The sequence below is a fragment of the Amblyomma maculatum genome, chromosome 1, assembly GCF_055883805.1.
Source record: "Amblyomma maculatum isolate TAMU_Amacu chromosome 1, ASM5588380v1, whole genome shotgun sequence".
Taxonomy (NCBI): Eukaryota; Metazoa; Arthropoda; class Arachnida; order Ixodida; family Ixodidae; genus Amblyomma; species Amblyomma maculatum.
This window is the reverse complement of record NC_139344.1, coordinates 392479193-392495662: the sequence shown is the minus strand read 5'-3', so window position 1 is coordinate 392495662 and position 16470 is coordinate 392479193. Positions and strand designations below refer to the sequence as shown.

The 16470-nt window shown below is 44.1% G+C and overlaps 1 protein-coding gene across 2 annotated transcripts; it reads right to left on the bottom strand.

Moving 5' to 3' along the window:
- Positions 1-1625: 1625 nt before the first annotated feature.
- On the bottom strand, positions 1626-15135 carry LOC146208556 (ecdysone 20-monooxygenase-like). 2 transcript variants are annotated; one of them, XM_084594855.1, is made up of 10 exons: positions 14299-15135; positions 13747-13962; positions 12316-12553; positions 10587-10780; positions 7643-7844; positions 7387-7552; positions 7150-7289; positions 5231-5309; positions 4530-4730; positions 1626-3944 (listed from the first exon to the last, which is right to left on the bottom strand). In XM_084594855.1, exons 2-10 carry the CDS (start codon positions 13940-13942, stop codon positions 3834-3836), a joined length of 1527 nt encoding a protein of 508 aa, XP_084450981.1. In that variant the 5' UTR covers positions 13943-13962; positions 14299-15135; the 3' UTR covers positions 1626-3833. The 2 variants fall into 2 exon arrangements, with proteins under 2 accessions (XP_084450981.1, XP_084450973.1); XM_084594847.1 differs by having other exon boundaries at positions 13747-15134.
- Positions 15136-16470: the final 1335 nt, after the last annotated feature.

Here is a 16470-nt window from a genome sequence, read left to right as displayed (position 1 = left end):
AACAAATGACAAATCAACGAATATAGCACCAATTTTACATGCCATGCATGACCTAGACAGCACTGCAATGTCACAGCCATTGCTCAGCTGCTGAAACCGAAACTGATGAGAAAATAAAATTCAATTATAAATAATTTAGCAGTCGTAAGCAAAAATTTCATGGTGATCATATGCAGGAATGCCTTAAGCATCTTTAACGAAGAAAAATGTCATTGAAATTTGGCGTTCATACTTCTTTGAAGTTGTGTTGTGAAGAAGGCTCTCGGTGGACAAAACACCGACTTGCTACGTAACTGCAAGTTCACGTGCAAATTTGGTGATTTTCCTAATTGACGGTTCATTTTAATCAAAGCACCATCTCTGCTGAGTGGCAACCATTGAGAACTTGCGGTACATGCATGCCATTATAGCTGGAATGTCTTGCTAGGGAAATGTGAAACACTGGGTGTGTCTTCCAGTGATTTTCACATGTACACAACAAAGTGTCAGCGGGATAAACTCGCGGCCCACTTCTACAATTTTTTAGTAAGGCAAACAGTAACAAGCTCTGTTTTTTGAATAAACTTACTAGTTATTACAAAGTAGTGATGCTGGTTTTAGGGAAAGCATCTCTTTTAAACCTGTACATGACCCCTAGTTTTAAACATGGACAAGTCGTACACAACAAAGTGTCAGCGGGATAAACTCGCGGCCCACTTCTACAATTTTTTAGTATGGCAAACAGTAACAAGCTCTGTTTTTTGAATAAACTTACTAGTTATTACAAAGTAGTGATGCTGGTTTTAGGGAAAGCATCTCTTTTAAACCTGTACATGACCCCTAGTTTTAAACATGAACAAGTCTTGTCACATGCATTCCAGGAAGGTGCAGCTATCTTGACAATTCGCTTGTTTTAGCTCAACTATTCAGATTGGGGAGATCAAATTCACATGGTTTAAAGTTTACTAGTTTTTAAAATTTGAAACTCCAAAGTGGGGATTGGGAGCCAACTTACAACTGAGACAAAAAAGCATGGCACTGCCAATAATGGAGAGACTAACAATGCCAGGGACGCTGTGCTGTGGTTACAATTTTGTTGTTTGCTGTATAGCTCTCCATATATGTAGTATACAGTCGTAGGCTTACAATCGTGGAAGTGCAGTAACTGAAGACCACAGGAAGAAGCTTTCATCTTGCAGTCAGGCTGCTGATGTTTGTCATTTTGCGATTGAAAATTTTGTTAGTTTTCACACAAACCTTGGAGAATCGACAGAGCAGCACGGCTGGGCACTACTGTCGAAGCACTCCTGCACATTAAGCGACTCGGACACAATGTTCACTTAAAGCCATTTTTATTTGTAAAATAGTGTGCAAGTTTGTTTAAAGCTGTTAAAACTATGTTAAAAATCTTACTTTGGTAGATGGGGCACTTTTTGGCTATGTGAGATACAAATGAGCATCATAAGCATAGCTCTTTCAATTTCGGGCTCTTACACAATGACCCAACACTTGTATATAAACTGTGGCACTATTATGCACATTCCATCAACATTCCATTAACAGCCATAGTCAAGTAAACCTGGAAGCCTCAATGTAGTGAAAACGATACAAGCTCGGAAAGTCTTAAATATCACAACCATATGATGTTTGTGCCCGTAATGCAGGAAAAAAAAAAAAAAAAAGTACAGAAACTTATTCAATGTGCTTTGCACAAGAGATGCATGATGGGACAACCACAAACATTCATTAAAGCTCAAGAACATGCATACCAGCACAAAATCATGCTGACGTCTTTACACAGCTCCTTACCAGTAGCCATAAAATGCAAGTTCTGAACTTCATACATGTTTTACTAGTTTGTTTAAAATCACTTGAAAAAAAAACGTCTAAAAGCATTTACTCAACAAAGTGGCAAAAAAGAAAGGCCTTCTTAAATTGAATAATGGCTCTCATCAGTTTGTTCCTGCACAAAGCTATTAATTACCTCCGATTGCTTTTCTGCATTAACTAGCTGTGATAATTTAGATAAGTTAAATTAACAAGGTGAAAGAAAGCTTGAAACTAGCTTGGTGACAGTGCACTCCACACTTTTAGCCACATAAAATAGCTACCATTTCTACATTGCTAATTTTAACTGCTGCCTGCCATGTACATGACCCAAATGAAACGCTCGCAAATGCCATTTCTAACGATGTGAAACTGTGAGCAACAGAAAGGTCAGCAACAGCCTGAACAGTTCGTTGCAACACTGAACAAGTTGGGAGCCCAGAAAACACAAAATGTTTGTTCTTGTGGAGACTTGCACAACGCTGTGTAGTACCAGGTTCGTGCTACCACATTTAGTTATACCTGATTACGGCAAAACAAACAAACAGAAATTTGATTTCTCCTTGAAAGCCTCCATACAGACCCAAGCAATCAATGATGCAAAAATTTTACCTTTCTGATTTGGCGCGGCAGTTCAAAGCACCAGCATTTTGCATACCGTTAAAATATTCTGGGACCTCCACCACAAGCCATATATGGATGGCATGATAGGCCTGGTCTGGTCAAGGTCACGTGTTCCTAGCACACAATGACCCCTGGGGCTGACCCTTGAATGTTTCCTGTGAACTCGGGCCAGAAAATTACCTGCAGTTGGATACAACTCACAAGTACTGCGGTGAAGGACGCCCCTCCAGCAAACGGTGTTGACTGGCTCTCATGATGCTGCTGCTAATCACTTCACACGAAATTGGAGGTCAATAGTAGGCGCTCACATTAAAATTGGATTAGCCGTGACATGACAATAGCAGTCCACGCAATTGGGCTGAAGGGCTTCTGTGTTCTTGAGTTATATCCAACTATTGTAGGTAAACGACTCTGTGGTTAGGTTTGTGTGAGCAGTAATAGCCAGACCATAACATTTAATGCTATCCTATTGCTGGTAAATACTTCATTTTCTTTCCTGCCCTGTGCAAAGTGCTTGAGGATCATTAAAATTTCATTATGCTCATGAACCATCTACAGTGAGGCGCAACTGTGCACTATCATTTCTGAATTGTAAAAATAATAATGAAATAATGTTCCGTTAGCAATAAATACCATCTATAATCATGCAGCAGTCATGACCTAAAAGCTCTCGCGATCTTTGTAAAGCAGCAATGAATTGCTTCTACCTGAGAATTGAGCCCAAGGATTGGCTCTAGCAGGTGTGTTGAGGCTATTTGCCTGTCGTGGTACTGTGAAAGGAACTTTGTGTGACCTACAGAAGAATGTTTTCAGTTATGGACTAGTACTTAGTAAACAAGATTTCATGGGAGAAAAAAAAAAAAGACGCTGAAATCAAGTCAATGTAAAATGTAAATATTCCACGCAATAAATTTACTGCCACCGGACCGCACTTCTGTCATCTATTATGTTGAATAAAAATGAGCATCGACTGCACCGGTGTCTGTTGAGCATAAACTCCGCAGCTATTTGGTACAAGTGCAGTTAGCTCGCAAGACTTTTCTCTACACAAACAGGATAAATATTGGCAGTGTAAAACTGGCATCAAAGGTTGTCGCACATGTACTCGAGACAACCACGCATGAGCTTATAAAAAATGGTCATCTGCAGGGGGGGAGGGTCAGTTTCAGACTTTAAGACGGTGTTTAGCGAAAGTGGAACTGACCAGCACTAACTTTTTTTTTGTAGGTCACCTCAGTGCAGCAGCTAGAAAGGCAAGTTTTCAGTGCTACACAAAGAGCACTACAGTAGCAACCCGTTCAATGTTGACTGATGAAAAGATGCTGGTTCCTGCTGTAGGCACAACACTTTCACAGAAGTTAGGAGCAAAGCTGGATCACTGCCCTTGAATGCGGAATAAGTGATCACTTCCGGTCGCGGAATCGCAGTCCCACTGGGTGACTTGGCACAACCACAAACACAAAGGTTGTGTTGATATGCTGAGTGCACGGCTCTATGACGAAGTTCTGGACCATCTGGATGAAACAGAAGCAACATGATTTTAGCTGCCCAGTACAGCTTGTAAATAATATTTTGAAAGCTAATTGCAAAGCATTTTTTAGGTGCATTGCTGACACCGTTTTCATGCTTTTGCGTGTCAAAGAACTTGAGACAGCCGCATGCATTGTAGAAGGCAGATGAACAAAATGCAGAACCTGCGCTTTAAGTGTAAGATATGGATGCCAGTTCTTTCTAAGATGCTCAAAGATACCCCAAGGTGGAGTAGATTTGTAATAAGGAAGTAATTATTCATTGACATCGACCCAAGCGCAGATGTACGGCTACAAAGGAAAGCTATACAGCTTTTTTGGAAACTTTGTAGTTAAAAACAAATGCGCCCTGGTCCAGGGATCAAACTCGGAACCACCGCCTTTCCGGGGCAGTCGCTCTACACACTGAGCTAACCAGGACTGTCAGCAGATCTCTTGAGCTTGGATTACTGAAACTAGACTATTAACTCATGCATCTTCTGTTGTACCTTGCGCCTTCCTTTTTGCGTAACAAGTGAACCTCAGTGCATATGGCACTGAGGAAACTTCTACTGTGAAGGTACCACACACCTTGGCTGCTGCAGTCATGAGCTCTAGCTCTGAGAAGCGTCTGCCTACACACATGCGGCTGCCGTGACCAAAGGGAAGAAGGCTGAAGGGATGGATGCGGCCACGTGCTTCACCAAGCCAACGCTCAGGCAGGAAACTCTGTGGCTGCGGGAAGTACTTCTCCAGGCGGCAGGTCACCAGTGAGTTCGCAAACACCGGAACCTGTTCACAACAAGCAGAGGCACGATGAAGCATCTTGCACTGGACTAGCATGTGGCTAGTGTGTTGGGCAGCAATGCTGAGCTTGACAGGAGGAAGAAAACAAGTAGGTCAGGAAACAAATGCAAGTTAATATTCTGGATGGAATTAAGAGGAGGAAATGGATGATGGCCAGCATGTACACATGAAGAGATGACTATCAACTGTCCCTCAGGATGTCTTTCAGAGGATAGAACCAGTAAACCAGCTGTATGGACAACACAAAAAAGAGAAGGGCACAGAACAAAACTGAAGTTGCATATTTTTATCTATATCTTTTCCAACGTATAACAACCGACCTACACAATTCAGCTTTGTTGCATTACCCAGTCATCTACAAAAGCGCAATGTATCTTCCATACTCCTGAGCAGCTGACGTCAGTCAAAGCAACCACAAAAATCTTCCCGTTTCATGTACTTGTGGGGAAAACAATTTGGGGTAAAAGGAGGAAGGCAGGACATACCCCTGCAGGCACTTTGTATCCAGAAAGCACAACGTCCTCTGGCAAGATTCTCATCAGACCTGGCACTGTTGGACTCAATCTGAAAGTGACCACAAAATGTTTCCTGTAACTGTAAGCATCTGCACAAGGTCACTAGCAAAAGTTTACAGTATACATATGCCAGAAACAAATTTACTGTAGTGCTGCTTCAAGACTAATTGTATACTGATACTACTAGGTAGAGCATTCACATCCCATACTTGCCGGCAATCAAGGTAATTGGTTTGCATGAGTGTGCTCTATATATATATATATATATATATATATATATATATATATATATATATATATATATATATGTATTTTTTTGCACACGCCCATACCTTGCAAGTTTTTGCTGCGATTTCATGAGAGACCGAAGCAGTTCATGCAGAGCATCTGGTAAAGATGTGTCTGCTGAGCCACGATGCAATTTTCTTCAATTTCTCATGATTGGTAACATCTGCTTTCTAGGCATACACTTTATAGAACAAGAGGTCACATCCCTAAGCAGAAAGCAATCACATTTTAGTAAACATTTTTTTATCTTTTCTCTCTTTGGCGTCGGATACAACTTCGCTCTTCTCATCATCCCCCCCCCCCCCCCCCCCCCCTTTTCCATAGGGAGTCGCACATCATTTCCCCATAAGAAACTGTATATCATTTCCCCTTCAGAAGTTACATTTTCGCACCCCCTCCCCTTGCAAATCATGTTTCAGGTGTATGTGTCCTTAGCCGTACAAAATGTCAACCCATTTCAACTCTGGCTGCCACGAGTGCTCTCTGACAGAAGGATACACACTGTGGAGTTTGATGTACCCTGACACCTGTCTCTGCAGTGCACATAATGCCCCAGCTGTAGGTTGCACCAAGTTTTGAAACTCTCGGCAGCTGTTTTGTACCAGTGTCAGAAGTACTGCATTTAACTAAGTTTGTTTGCAAGCGGCAGATGCAGAATGTTAAGGGAAGCCATGCACACATGCAGTACTTTAGCTTCTGTGCAATTAGACAAGGATTTCCACATATAAGACAAAATAGACCCTTTCTTTAATTGCCAAGTTCGCCTCACTTTGAGATTACATGCCCTCTTATATGGCAGGTCAAAAAGCATAATCTGCAGCCAGTCTGCATGTTTTATTGGATGAAACACGTCAATGTGGCTCTCATGACACCACCACATGCATGTGAGCCTAACAATTCTCTATACCGCTAGAGGTCAGTGCAACATGAGAAAATCGGCTTTAAAGTACATCTCCGGAATTTTCTTAACTTCCGTCAACTGTGGCAAGCGACAGCTTATTAGTCAGAGTCAGCACAACAAGCAGCCTTCACAGAGGGTGCAGGCTTCCATTTTCAAGCTACACAGGTGTTGTGTGGCAATGGGAGATTGAATATGCGACTGACAAGGAGAGTCTCAGTTCAGTGCTTTCACTTTTAAAGTTTGCAGACAGAGCACAAGCTAGAAGCTTTGAGAGGAATTTGTGCAGTCAAGTAAAAAAAGTGAAAAGTAAAAAAATACAAAACCAAGCATAAATGCATTGCTCAATGCACTAAGCATGACACAAAGAAAACCGTCTGACCATATAAAAGCAATGTCGCACTGTTATTGTCTGCTATGAAAAAAAAAGAAATGATCGCAGCTATGAAGCATCGCTTGGTAGCTGTGAATAGAACCAATGCCTTTCCCGTAGCCCCATTAGAGGCTGTGACACTGTGTTGCAAGAGAAAAAAGAAAAAGAAAGGGCATCCAGGCATTACACAAGTTGGTAACAAAATGACAAACTGAAGATCAGCTCAAGGTGTCTACAACTTTATAAGTTCACAGGAAAAAAAACCAAGAAAGGCAGGGCAGCGCTACAACAACAAAAAAAAAAAAAAAAAAAAAGAAAAAAGATACATACCGAAAGCTTTCTTTGATGCATGCACGAAGATAGGAACAGCTGCTGATGTCCTTGTTAGACTGGAGCTCAGTATAAAGCTTCTCTTGTACATTGGGATTGCAGGCCAGATGATGCAGAAGAAAGCACAGGGCAATGCTTGTCTATAAGGCAAAAAAAAAACATAGAAATGTAGCAAGTAACATAACCGAAATTTTACACCCAGTTTCACATGTGCAGACTAAGTTACACAATGCCTACCGTAAAAATACCGCCTGCAATAAAGTCCATAATGGTTAGGTGAACGTCCATCTCAGAAAGCCCATCTAAGCTCAGGAGAGCTTGGAGTAGGCTCTTGTTCTCTGTGCTGCTTGAGGAATCTTGCGTTTTTTGCTTTGCATACTGCCGGATGTACCCCAGTGTTATTCTGGAAAAGAGCAGGCACACCAATATTTATCGAGCACAATGATTAAGAATCACAATGGGTTGATTGTCAGGAAGCAAGAGCAAAACATACTTGTAAATGATGTCCTCAGCCTCTGTGTACTGTCTGTAGGATGGTGTGGACACATATTTCCACAGGGGAAGCCCATAGTAGAGCTTCTGATAGGCCAAGAATAACTGCCTGGCCGCAGCAATAACTGTAGATGCTTGACTTGGCTCCTGCTCTGATGGCTTCAGGCAGCCCAGTCTCGTGTCCAGGCATAGCATGAATATGGCTGCAGACGAAAGCATACATGCGCAGAGGGGAGGCTTGCAATTTAAATATCCTGGTTTCGAGCATCACTATGAAGGCATTAAAAATTAGTTTTTGGCATGTCACGCATCAATAATGAGAGTGCAGTCACTGAAACAAAGTTGTCACAGAAGTATGCGGGCCATTTGGTTTACCCTAAGGCGAAGCAATCACTTCGCGGTGCTGCAAAGCTCTTGCCAGCACTTGCGGAACTTGGGAGCCGTACAAAATAAGGATAGCAGCTCTTGCTCTAAAGGTCTTCAAAGCAGCACGGAACACTACAGAATCTCTCCACACTAATAGTGGTTCGCATAATTCCAACAAGAGCTGTCTCTGTTAAGGCAGTCAAATGTGTAGCCAAGTAAAAATTTCCACCTTTCTTTGCCGAGGACCGAATATTTAATTTATGGACATTAACACCCTAAGGCGGCTTAACGCTATGAGGATAATTTCAACCACCTGGGGTTCTTTAGCGTGCACTGACATCAGGCACTGCACGAGCACCTTGAGCTTTGCATCCATCAGTACTTAATCCTGGTATTCCAATTCAATAGTAAAGCACACTGGCCACTAAGCCACCGCCAAGTCCAAAGAAGAAGCACAATGTTTCAAAAGCTACTCCATTTTCTTATCAGGCTGTGACTGCAGGCCAGTTAAAGCTTTGCCTTGAAATGCACATAAGGCCATCCAAATTGTTCCATCAGAACCTTTTCTCCTTCTTACACCCATGGATTAAGCCCAGTGAGCTGGCCTTTGATTGTGAGTCTTTAAAAGCCAAACTGCAATTTCCTTACATTCACACTCTGACGGAAAAAGACAAGTAGGTTTCGAAACATTTTCTATTAGAAGCCTGTTGGCATTAATTTCCTCGTTATTGCATCCTAAACCAGGCAGACCTTTGTCGAGTGTTTTCTTGTGATTCAGCATAGGTCTTGCTTTACTTCACGGCAGATTTTTTTTTTTTTTTTGCATGCAGTGAAAGCTACACAGCCAAAACTTTCCTTTCTTATGGCATGGCCCCTGTTTTATGGTCTTAGTTTTTGCCTGAAACAAAGTACAGTGTCAATATTTATTATTTAATGCATAGTTTTAACATAAGTGTCAATTTTCAACAAATATGCTGCGTGGGTCTAGTTACAAGAAACTTCCGTAGATGGTGCCAGCTGCTCTAGTTACAGTGTGAATGTAACTGCAGAGGAAGCAACGTGCCAGGTGCACCAGTACGGCTGGACTATTTAGTTAAATGCGACAATTACAAACGCTTGGCCCTTACAGCCTTCCCTTCATTGCAAAAACAAAAAACAAAAAACACACCAAGCATAGAGCCTGAGCCAACCGTGCTCGATTTAAGCAGCAAAGAAATTAGCATCTGTACTGTGCCTCACACCGTTAAATGGCCAGGGTCCACTCGCTGGTTGAAAATATTTCCTTCCCCTGGTGATTGATTTGTTGAAATTTGTAGCAAAATACAGTTTTGTCATGGGACTGAAGCTAAAGGGGATGTACAAGTCACCTGACTGGGCCTTTGGCACCACAGTTGACACGTGTGAGGCTTTGCCCCCAGAACGCAAAACAGCAAACATTTTTTGAAAAGAGTTATTAGTACCACACTTATAGCCACTACAATCAACTGATTCGGCGGTGTTCCTCTCCAGCTCCCTCGCAGAGGGTTTTCCCTCTCCTGCATGACCGTCTAGCCTTCGCCATGCCTCTGCAAGCCAAATTCCCCTTCCTTCCTCCTCCGCGTTTGGCGGGAGGCGTGGTGTCTGTAGGAACGCTGCAGGAACGGGGCAGTACACATAACGGCCTGAAGCAGGGACACCGCATGCGAGACAACGAAAAGGGCGAGCGAGAAGCGTGCAGCAAGCGGCTCATGCAACTAGTGATCACCGCTCACCATTCAACCGTAGGAGGCACTGACCGGTGGATGCCGTCCTGGGTTTCGACGCCACTATGCAGGAAAATAGCTTTCGAAGGGGAGCATGAGAGAGCTTTGATTTGCATTTTCGCTGCATTCAGGTGTTCGCAGAGTTGTAGTATTTTACAGAGACTATTTTCGATAGCTGATCGACGCTTTGGGCTTGTTTGTTTGAAATGCCATACTCTGGTCAGTGGCCCTTTAAAGCACCACTCCAAGGTAGACACGGATTGCATAACCATACCTGGTAAACACTGAAGAATGCCTGCTTCTGGGGCCACCTGAATAACAACCTCACTGACCACAGCGGAGGTGGCGGCATACACCTATGGCTGCCGAAAAGCATTCCATAATAAATTCTATAACCATCCATGCGTAACCAATGCCACACTAAAATCGTTGAGGATATACAGAGATGTGAGCGACATGAAAGGAACAAACTGCATGCATTATTTATTGGGTGCTTCATAACTATGTGCGACAAGCATCATTATTTCTGCTTTATAACGAGTACTTTAGCTCAATATCCGAAAGTCAGTCTCAAATTTAGCGGGAGATAACCAGGAGATTCGCAGTTTGTGTAGAAAGTTCGTTCCTTTTCATGTTGCTCGCAAATGTATTTTCATTTGATACAATGGTGGATAATATACTGTCATAGATAAAAAGTAGGCACCGTTGAAGCAAACGAGCTACCACTCGTTTTAATTGCGAACTAACAGTAGAGTATTGCAGCAAGAGTCAACAGTTTTTCCTCTAGTAATCGATCCACATGAAGCATTCCCGTTGTGTACAGCAGGTGGTACTTACATTCCAAGGTAAGCCTGGACAAGGCATCCTGTATGCAGCCTATCTCCAGTGTGTCAGGATCTCTGGCCCATCGCACATAGCTGGCAAAATCATTGCAGATTTCCTCTTGCCAGGTTGCCAGCTCAGCTATGGTCTTCATCTGGAGCAGCACAGGGGCCAGTGCCATGCGAAGCGTATGCCACTCGGCACCCAGCCTACAATGGGCACAACCAAAAGTCTTCAGTGCACTAGGCCAAAGTGTGTACACACAAGCACAGACCGGCACCTTGGCTGCTCCTTTTGCGCCACCTATTCAGAAGCCACAGCAGCTTCTGACATTTTGACACTAGCCTAAGGACAACCATGTAGACTGCTTTCATACTACATTCATCAGCATTAGCACCAGTTTACGATTGAGCGAATTGACAGAAACCTATGACAGAAAGTGTGTGGAATAACAAGACCGAGACTGGAAGAAAGTAGGACACATGCAGTGCCATCTACTTCCTGTTTCATCCATGTTTCCTGTGCTCTATAAAATGGCATCAAACTTTGAGTGCGATAAATGCATGTTCCACCTTGCCACGTCTTAAAATTTCCATAATGGCTGCACAAGACAGTAAGGTAAAATATCCTTGTCGGTGCCCATATTTTTGCTAACCTGTTCACAAACAAGACCCATAATCTAAATTCAACTGACTACCAACAAGTAAAAACAAGGTAAATGGAATATGTAACAAGTCTGATGAAAGTTTGACTGGCTGGCCAGTGCTGTAGAAGAAAACTCGAGCCTCTAGGCATAAGACAAGGCATTCAAAAGATAAGAAATGGAACTTGGGCTAATTACCTTTGACTCACAAATTACTGCGTGGCTCGAGATTGAAGGCTCTCAGTAAAGGAAGACATAACGAACACCAGAAACAAATCATGCCACTGTTTGTGGCACTTTCCAACAAAAAGTGCCATTCCATTCAGCAAAAAAAGACGAAATCCTCTCCACTCTTGTGGCAGTAGCAACGACTTCACTACCATTCCATACTGCTCCTTCCGAACACAAATTATTCTGGAATCGTTTAACCATTGGTATGGAAAATGTGTACCAATTCCGTGACACACTGCCCAATTATGTCAGCCCATAATGTTTTTTTTTGGCATTATTAGTAAATTGTACAATTGCTGAAACAGGTACACCTTGAGAGTATACCTGTAATGGTCACAAGCATTATTCTTGTTTTATGCAGATACGCAGCAATCTATACTATACGTTCATTGCTGCTCTCGGCATTGTTGTTGATGGCACATTTTGAAAGCCAATAACTTGCATGAAAGCAGAGAATGGCAAATTGAAAGTCAGCCCAGGATTGTTTGTGCTGTTCTCATTAGCTACGTAGAACACAGAGAAGTATGAATCCAATCCACAAAACAAAAACAGGAACTGAATATGAAACAGAGACGGAAATATAAATAGACAAGACTCATGATATAACACATTAGCCCACAGAAATATGATTATTGTCCACCGGCGAAAAAATGCTGAAAAATCAGTCTATGCCAATCACCACACTTCAAATAGTGCTTCAGTACTTAATGCTCAGCACAGGAGTATATTGGGGCTTGATTACCCACCCCATTATTTTTTATTTTATCCCAATTATTTGATGCCGCTGAGAACAAAGAAGCAACCCTTTTGCTAAGATTAAGGTGACTATAAGCCTTTGAGTATAGTTGCCATGGGATTGATGGTACTCACGCATTGGAGAGGCCAACACTGTTGTACTTTTGGGGGTGCTCACTGCGGTACTTGCAGACAAACTCGTTGGGTGGGCGGACTGGGCATCGACCCTGGCTGCGGAATATGACTTCAAAGTCCTCGGGATTGAAGGCATGGACCACTGGTCTCCGCCATTGGTACTCTTCTTTCATGAGGTCACCATACCGGTGGTACTTATCTGTGCTAGCATCGTGAAGCTGATACAAGTTGTAGCGGCCTGCACCATGAAAGCCGCCGCTTAATGATCACACAATCAGTGCAACTAAGCAGAATGGGAAGTTTTATTCCTTATGTAGGAGACTAAGACTCATGGTACAGACATTTCCTGTCACATACATGTTCTAGGGTCTTACTATAAATTGCAAAAAGGAAACATAGAAAGTGCATGCTGACTGACTAACAACATAACCCATCTTTTTTTTTAATCTTAGACACATCATGACACCTTACCAGAAAACTTCGTAGCAGGGCTTTAGAACTGACAAACTGTGGAGCATGCACATTTCGACAGAAACTTAATTTGACATGACTATCTTAAAGTTTATTCCTTACCCACATTACAATAACGTAAAAAGCAAAATAGCCATCCCCCCAAGCATGCAGAAAGTTGTGGTAGATTATAATCAAACGTAAATGAGTCACCTACGGTGTAAAAAAAATAAGCAACTATGAAGTAAAGGTGAAAAGAACGCTATTTAGTTCCCATAGACCTATGCTAATTGAGGCACTACGAGAAGACTTAACAAGGTTTTTCCTTTGTGAAGATATTTTTTGCAGCTTTATTGCAGGTTTAGTTTGTCCTCGATGTTTTAAAAGGCTAACCATTTTAGGATGCTGTAATTAGCAGACATTTAATTTATTGTCACCTTTCATGCTGCCTGCAATCTGTTTATTATTGCCTTCGTTTAATTTACCGCGAGGACAGATTGTAATAGCTGAAAAGTTTCATTTGCATTTCATTAATTTTTTTGAGATACGTCTAATTCACGACATAAGACTATGCAGGAAGCAGTCTGAGAATGAACATCCACACAACTTGCCTCACACTGTGCAACCAGTGTCCTTTTCTTCAACAATGGAAAGTGATATGGATCGAAGGGAAAAAGCAATAATGCATCCAGTTTCATGATCAATTGGCATCTTTTGTGTATGCACAGTTTGTTCTGCAAGTCTGCGACAAATGGCGCCTCTTTGTATTCTGTGCTGACATGCACTGAAACGGCGAGCTGATGGAGACATGACATAACAATGCCTCATTCGTCGCTACACTGTTGCAATCTTAGCACATATAATACATGTCCGAAAAGCGGCACATACAACGAACATAATCGTTCTTTGCGAGGAATGAAAGAGGGGAAGGATACAAACGGACTGTTCACAAAGGAACCGCGCAAGGAAAGATACGCTTACCCCATCTCGAGTACTGCCAGCTGGTTCCGATGAAAGGCAGCGATGGCTTTGGGCCCGGAATTTGGTCGAACGGCTTTGGATAAGTTGTCCGGCGTACCTCCTTAGCGGCACCACTGCTGCTGGGCGGCCGCGTGCCGAGCGAGACGGACGTCTCCGAGGCGACGCTCCGCGCTAGCGTCCGGGCGCCTCGCTTCATCTTCGGGCTCGGCGATTTCGCTTGCAGGCCATGCGGGGAGGCAGGAGAGAGAGCCGTACACCACTGCCCAACTGAGAAACACCTGGAGGGCGCGTGTCCGCGCCCGTGCGGGCCAAACGCGGGGGCCGCGGTCGCTGTTACCAAGGGTGCGCTTCCGGAACGTCCATAGCGGTTTTTGTTTCTCGCGCCTCCGGCAGCGCCCGAACTAAAACCACTAAGCGCACGTCGGTGCCCTCGGCGGCGCGGCGATGACAGCACGAGTTACAGTAGGAGAGAACAGGAAAAAGGGAGGAGCGCGCTAGCGGGAGCGTGCGGAACGTGACGGGACTATGATAATGCCGTCTGCTGCTGCTCACCTGAGCGAGGAGTACTTCCTAGTAAACACAGCTGCCGCCGGCGACTGACTGCACCCCCGAAGCGGCGAAAAGGAGGAGGCGGCAGGGCAGGGGTGCGCGCACCTCTCACGGGCAGCGAGCCAACTACGCGCGGCTTTTGTGCGCGCCTTCGGGCAGGCGGCGACGACCCGCCGCCGCGGGCTCTCTTTATCGGACGTCGTATCGGTTGCTCGCCTATGCTGTCATCGCGTGTGGCGCACCACGGCTACCGCAGCTGCTCGAAGCCCTATCATTCGCTCTTCATTCGCGCGCCCGCGCAAGCGGTCGTGTGTGCGCGCGTCGGAGTTGGACGCGCGCGCTGCATGTTGCGCTGCGACTGAATCATTCACATCGACGACCCAATCCGCGCCGTTTCCTTCGCTTAAGCGCCACAAGAAAAGGGCCGTCGAGAAGCAGCGAGTCTCAGCTCGGCACTCTCGTCAAGTTGATGCTTCTCCCATGCCAGTCTCTGTTTCCTGTTGTTGAAGACCTGGCGACACGGTCAAGCTAGCTGGTTGCTTGCGTCGAAGGAACCAGCGCGCGTGGTGCCATTTTCTGTGGCAGCTGGCGGTGGTGGCACTGACCTGCCAGAGAGCATTCAACCGAGCGCGTCACGCGCCCAATGCAGAGGGTAAAGGTCACTGAACAGACGACGCTTGATAGAGCGCTAGGGTTTCACTTAGCTGCTGATCCTGGCCTTGCGAGCTTGACTGCGTTTTCACTGAGTGGCGCACCGGCCAGCCTTTCGGGTACAATTGCACACGATCTCTGCTGTTCGGACGTGATTTCGACTTGCACGTTGCTGGATTTGTAATACATTTTCACCAAATTATGTCTCATGCCCACCGTTCTCATTTTAGTGAACCTACTGTTCGGGACGAAGTATACATGTGCTTCCAGGCTTCGAATTTTATATAAATTTACATGGAATTAGTATCAGCCACGCTTAAGCTTATGTGCTTTTTACCACGATTGAATATGACTAACAGGTCACCTGTCACACGAACTTCCGATCTTCACTGAACTCTATCTGCATTGAGGTTTCCAAGAAGGATTGAACAGACTGTGCTGCACGGCCGTCTTAGCATTGAGGTTTCCTTCGTGTGCTTTGACGTCGAGGGTGGCGGTGGCCGCTCTTGAATGTAGTTGAGAACTCAAGAGCGCTTGAGGCAGCGGCTTCGAGTCAAGTAGGCTCGTGCTCGATTGCACTTGAAAGTTGCTGTGTGACAACCCAACCTCGATCTGCATTGCAGACCGAGCTCATGAGGATCGAAAGTTTTTGTGTAACAGCGAGGTATAACAGCTATGGCACCAGCATGTTAGAACGGCATAAACCATAACTGGGTGACCCGTTTGCCATTCTTACTTTTCCAGGGCAAAAACACTGAAAAACAAAGCTAGCCTTGGATGACAATGTGGAAATGTTTCAGCATTTCTGCATCAGTGCTGCTTATCTACGGTCTCTCCTGACACCATTTGGTATCACCAGACAAGGCTACAAGATAAGTCTTGTCTGCTAGTGTAATCTTTCAAGCTCTCTCAGACACAAGTGTGTATTGATTGGCAGTGAAGTGCAGGAGTTTGCACTGCATGCAGGTGAGGCATGGATGCTCGTCTTTGTGCACCATGCAATTCTGCAAGATGTATGGAATTACAGGCTATGTACTGTCACGCACACCTTGAGGATGTTAGAAAATGTTGACCATTATTCAAACTTATCCTTACTGCATTTAACCACACAGCTACCAACAGGCAAGCATGAGTGGGCAAAAGCTATGCAATACAGGTTTTGAGTCAGGTTAGTCGAGACTCAAAACACACAAAAGAGAAAAGTGTTTCAGTTTAAGCAAGAGTGTGTTCTATGATACTTTTACGAGGCCTTTCTGTGTGCATTTTAACGACTTGTGCTTGGTTACTGCATTTGAAACGTATTGTGTTGCACTAGTGACAGAAGAATACTGCAATGGAAAATGCAAACGGGCACACTGCTGATTCCCAGTTTATTGTAAATTCACAAATACACAATGTGGCTTGAACAGCATGCTCACACTATTAAGGTCAGGGGTGGGAAAAAAAAGCAAGGGCTGGCCACATATTCAGAACTAGATGTGCAGGGCGCAGGTGGATTTAGACACATGCGCACATACAAGGCTC